The following is a 5,834-nucleotide window of genomic DNA, read 5'->3' as shown; positions in this document are numbered from 1 at the left end:
TTTGAGGACAGATGAGGCTTATAAAAAAAGGCTAGGGCACTCGGCTCTCTGGGATTGGGTTAGCTGGCATCAAGTGCTGCTGTCATCATGACCGTGACTCATCGTGCTCGTTCGATGATGCTGACGGAGAACCTGAAACGCATGCATGTTTGTGCTGTTAGCTCTGAAACAATTAGTCAAAGGATGGAAAATTCGCTGCCTATTTTAGTGATCTATTACTTATTTGAGTCATTTCTTTACGCAGCAATACCACATCGATCCTCTGGTGATGTTTCGTGGCTTTAATTTGTCTTGAGTGACAAACACCAAACTAATTTACTGGGTGGTTCATATTCAGTTTTTATTAGCTTTTTTCTTTTTTCTCTCAGTGAACAATTGTGATTTTTACATTTCAGATTGAATAGACAAGTTATAAAATGTTAATTAGTGAGCTTTCGAGGTGCAGGAATGTGGGGTTCGAGTTGTTGATAGTTGCTACCCTGTGTTTCAGTCTTTATAGTACCACAAACTAAGCATCTGTTTGTGGTAGTTTCATTTCAAATATGCTGCCAGCAGTGTCAGTTTTCTTTAACCTGAGGTAAAAAATAATAATTTCTGTACTTCCGAAAAGGTAAATTTATACCTTTTAAATAACCTCACTGGACATCCTCTCTTTTGCAGCAGACTTGCTTTATGTTTTCTTTGACCTTGTATGTATCCTCTCACAGCATTCCCAAAGCCTTGTACCTTTCCACATAAGACATCTCGGCAACCTTCTTCAAATATGAAGCTATTATTGACATAAACACTATTTAAGCAGGTCACATGACCGCATTATGCCAGCTTAAATTACGCAGTTTGGTACCAACTTCATCAGCCCACACCTTCAGATATTAAACAGTATGTTTTTATGTGTTAGGATAGCTGTTGTAAGTGTGGGAGTGCTAAAAGCCAGTTGAGCAAGCAAGCAGGGATGTTAAAGAAGCCTCTGCAGCCCCGATGCTCTGTCCCTTCTGCCTGTTAGCAGCAGTCCCCAGGGGGAAAGCTAATACGAGGAGAGGCATCTTCTCGGAATATATAATGCCACGAGCAGATTGAGCTTTGCTACCCAAGGGAGTGGCATCATTCCCTGTGAGTGGTGACTCATAAATTTATTCTTCACTACTTTATCCTGAAAGCCACTAAATCCCATATTCTGTGGGTGCATGATGCCAAGTATTTGTTGCTGTCACAATCTATGAATTTATGTCCCAGGGATGTTTTTAATAGAAGCCTGAAAATGTGCTCGTTTCACTGATTTATTTGTGCAGAAACTGCTTTGTTTTACTTAAGAGATCTTCATTTAGGACTCTATCAAATGATAAGTATGCATTTTAGGCTTTTCCCCCTTAGCATCTCTGAACACTTTCTCAAACCCAGATAATTTCATTTCCACAGAAAGCACTTTTTAAAAAAAAATCTTAATGAATCCCCAGGAAGTCAAATAAGTACGCTTTCTCTTTTCCATTAACTCCACATTCACGCCTGTCCACTGCGGCATGTTAATGGTAGATTTCTTCCTCGCAGCTACTCTGCGGGGTTATTCAACTGTGTGATCATCGGCTTGCACGTATAATCTCCAGATCCCGGAGTGTAAGATAATCAGAAACATCCAAATTGTCACAAGCAAACAGTATGTCAGAATTCATTTGTTTGGCATAAGATTACTGTGAAATATGGCCATTCCAGTGATAGAAAGCTGTCCAAATGGAGAAAGATATGGTGCTTTATAGTTGCAAATAAAAATATTGACAGTTAAACAGCCACCCTATACTGTACTGAGCGACAGTTCTTGGTGAATGACATCCTCAAGGTTCAGCTGTCGTGATTTATGTCACTAATTCTCACATTAGAGCTCCTGTCCAATGCAATCCAATGCACAAATCATGTTTAACACTGTCTGAGGATTTCATTTGTTGCTGTGTTGTGCTGACTGTGATTAAATATGATCTCTTAGAGTAATTTATATTATGTCATCCACATTGATTTAATGTTTTTCTGTTCGCTTCCACAGAGGCTGCCAATGGGAACGTCCCCGCAGGGCAGCGACCCCCGCCCCGAATCCGCAACGTTCAGATCAATAATCAGATCGTCAAGCTCAAGTACTGCTACACGTGCAAGATCTTCCGACCACCTCGAGCGTCCCACTGCAGCATCTGCGACAACTGCGTCGGTAAGAAGTCTCATCTGATCTGCCGTCGTTTGTTACGCTGCTCAGAAAGGCTTCACAAAAGGAGAAAGATGAGATGGGTTTATTTCAGGCGTGCAGAAATAGAAAGGTGAGCAAGGAGAAAAATAGCTCGCTGACATGATGGCGATTACTGATGCCTCATCCTTAATTACCTCCGTGCATTCGTTTGTCACGGTGAAAAAAAGAAATGTTAGCTTTATAAATATACGCAGAAGCGGACGGGGTGTAAAAGTTTTAGAAAAACATTCGTGAGGGGATTTATTTTTATTTTTTTAGATTGCCCTTTAAGTTTTGAAGGCCGTGAATTTGTGGTGCATTGTGATGCTTTGTGACGTGACGCGTGTGTGTAGATGTGTCATCTCACAGCCCTGCAGGTTAGCAGTGATTTGGTAGCCGATGAATGAAGAATGCGTTTGAAGGGAGCGTAGACTCACAGGCGACGAGAGAGGAGACGGTGGAGGCTCAGTGAGGAAATAAGTGCTCAGTCATTGTGAACACTGGTTCATCTGTGTCCACCTGCTGTAGAAACGCACACACTCCCAGCGCTAGCATTACACAACTGCATTCCTGTGACCCTCTTTTACTGCAGAGGTTTTTGTTCCCTCCTCACCTTAACTTTGCTCATACTGATGGAAGTCTCAGAGAGAAAACAGCCACTCCACTATTATAAGATGCAAATGCACAGTTTTGTAGTCCTGCACATAAAGTCTGGGGTGAAGGTGTTGGTCTCTGAATAATTGCACATATTTTATTCAGTGACTCGCGCTGCAAAAAGAAAAAGAATATGTGAGACTTTTAATCAAGTTTAAGTGCTTATAGATTTATTATGGAGTGAACAGTGTGGATGATTGTTGTGCTGCTGCACTCCATATGCAACCTGCAAATCTGGTGCAATCAAAGTAAACACAACATGCATAAATGGAAGCTGATGTTTGTCCATATGAAATGGTCTTTTTACACTTGTTTGCTGTTTTGTTTGCATCCCAATAACTGCTAAAATCTATCTTTTACCTGAGCTACTTTTCTGTCTGCTTATATTGTCTTTGGGTTTCAGTAGGGATGCATCTATATATCACTTTGGCCAGTTTGTTAGGTACACCTGTTCAACTGCTTGTTAACATAAATATCAAATAAGCCTGTCACGTGGCGGCACCACGATGCTTTCATCTATTAGAAAATGGTCAAAATGAGCTGTGGAGGTTCAAACTGAGATGAGAACAAAGAATAAAGGCGATTTAAGGTCAGAAAATGAGAAAATATAGAAGTTCTCTTTGCATAAATGACTTATGGATAAGTGACTTATAGTCTTGCCAGAGGTCAGGGGAGAGTGTTTCACGCTCACAGGAAGGCAGCAGTAACTCAAATAACTAATAATTACAATCAAGGTATGCAGAAGAACAACTCTGAAAACACAACTCATTGAACCTTGAAGCAGACGGGCTACAGCAGCAGAAGAACAGGATACCAGCTCCTGTCAGCTAAGAACAGGATACCGAGGCAACAATTTGCACAGGCAAACCAAAGCTGGGCAGGAGAAGACTGGAAAAACATTGGCATAATTTCTGCTTTGATATTTAGATGATATGGTCAGAGTTTGGTTAAATGACATGAAAGCATGGATCCGTCCTGCCAATCCAACAGAGCACCTTTGGAATATGGTGGAATGGGAGATTTAGGATTTGTGCTAATGTAACAGACTATTTACCGTCGTAGATCAGCTGAGGGTTTTGGTTTTAGTGGGTAAAAAATCTGACCAAGTGCTAGAGTGAAAGTTTTGAGATCACCACAAACATTAGCTTTCATCCTCTGTGCATCTGTACTAAATTTCATGATTATCCCTCCATTACGAGTTAAGACATTTCAGTGAGAGTCATGCTACTCATCTGCGTTTTATACACTCCTATCATTCCTTTCCAGCTCGTTGCTTTACATTTAGCGACTACTTTATCCCAAAACAGCTGGAATACAAATATAGTCATCTTGGGTCAACATTTGCATTGTGCTCCTTAAATATAACAATCATCCACGGGTCCACTTGAATCTACAAACCGGTTCACATCCTGTCTGTTTGCCTCCGTGTTTACTTGATATTGTTGTGAAACTTCATCTGGGGATTGCAGCGGTGTCGGCTGCGGAGGAAAGTGTAAAGTAAGATGTTTACTTTCATTGTCCATTTGACCCTGCCCTGCTTTCATATGGCTCTCCTCCAGCTGATAGAGGAGCAGCCACAAAGAGGAAGCGATCACTATATTTAGATTCAGAAGCTGAGGCATAAAGCAGCCTTTGACTGAAAGACTGTTATTGAAATTTGTGTATTTTTAACATTCTTTTGATTCCCAAAATTGTCTACTCTCCAAGAAGGCTTGTTTTTCAGGTTCTGGAACATTTTACATATTTATAGTTCCCCTTTTGTTCTTTTTTTCTTCTTCTTTCCCTCAGACCGTTTTGATCACCACTGTCCATGGGTGGGCAACTGCGTGGGCAAGAGAAACTACAGATACTTCTACCTGTTCACCCTGTCACTCTCCCTGCTCACCATTTATATCTTCACCTTTGACATCGTCCACGTGGTCATGCGTAAGTATCCTGTCATTCAACTGGCCAATCAGAGAGAACACATGAGCCTAATCTGTAGCCACACCACATCATCCTGCTTCCTTCTTTTACTGAACATAGGATGAGACAGACAAACCGAAAGAGTATTTCCTCATATGGATGATAAGCTCTGGGTTTATTACCTTAATAACAATAATGACCTTGTAATTTCTGTTTCCCTGTCCACAGGCTCAATGAATGGTGGCTTTTTGAACACTTTGAAGGAAACACCTGGAACATATCCTTTAAAACTGAGTGTGTGGGTGATATGTTTGCTGGATTTTCATGAACACCAAAAACTGTACAGCCTTTGCCCAACCTTAGCATAGCTAAGTTAACAGAACTCTCATTTTCTGCAATTGAAGATAAGCCGCTAAACTGTGACAAATAAAAAGAAAAAAATTACAACTTGCTCATATTTTGCACAGACCCTTCTGCAAGATTCTCATTATAAAATAATTCACCTGGAAACACTCTAAAATCATCCTGAGACTGTGGCATCAGGCCACACACTGGGATAATCTTAGGCTTGTAGTTACCTAGCTACAGCCCGTTAAAACCTGCAGATTCATTGATGAGAGGCAAGAAATAAGTGTCTGTTTATCTGCCTTTTCTCATGTTACAGAAATATTAGAAATTTTAATGGAAAAAATCTTTAAAGTTGCTGCATATTTCATGGATTAACATTTTAATTAAGTTATTTCTAAATAGTCTTTTTCTCCTTTTTGCACAGTTAGAAGGTAAAGCCGCTTCTTTCATCGCTCTGTGTTCTTCCACTGACATTCACTGCCTTTAATCATGTTACATAATTTTACACACTCCCAGCGCTAGCATTACACAACTGCATTCCTGTGACCCTCTTTTACTGCAGAGGTTTTTGTTCCCTCCTCACCTTAACTTTGCTCATACTGATGGAAGTCTCAGAGAGGAAACCGGGTCTCTTTTGAGGACAGATGAGGCTTATAAAAAAAGGCTAGGGCACTCGGCTCTCTGGGATTGGGTTAGCTGGCATCAAGTGCTGCTGTCATCA

General features: G+C 40.7%; 1 protein-coding gene across 2 annotated transcripts in view; it reads left to right on the top strand.

Annotated features, from left to right (window-relative positions):
- Positions 1-5,834, top strand: part of zdhhc9 (zinc finger DHHC-type palmitoyltransferase 9) — a 28,430-nt gene that overhangs the window by 13,004 nt on the left and 9,592 nt on the right. For both annotated transcript variants that reach the window (XM_042220756.1, XM_042220762.1), the window contains 3 exons: positions 2,033-2,191; positions 4,649-4,786; positions 4,994-5,042. In XM_042220756.1, coding sequence (XP_042076690.1) covers positions 2,033-2,191; positions 4,649-4,786; positions 4,994-5,042 — 346 coding nt within the window. The remainder of the gene's footprint in view (positions 1-2,032; positions 2,192-4,648; positions 4,787-4,993; positions 5,043-5,834) is intronic.

The sequence above is a fragment of the Haplochromis burtoni genome, unplaced genomic scaffold, assembly GCF_018398535.1.
Source record: "Haplochromis burtoni strain Fernald_Lab_line unplaced genomic scaffold, NCSU_Asbu1 Contig_4, whole genome shotgun sequence".
Lineage (NCBI taxonomy): Eukaryota > Metazoa > Chordata > Actinopteri > Cichliformes > Cichlidae > Haplochromis > Haplochromis burtoni.
This window is presented reverse-complemented; position numbering and strand designations above follow the sequence as displayed.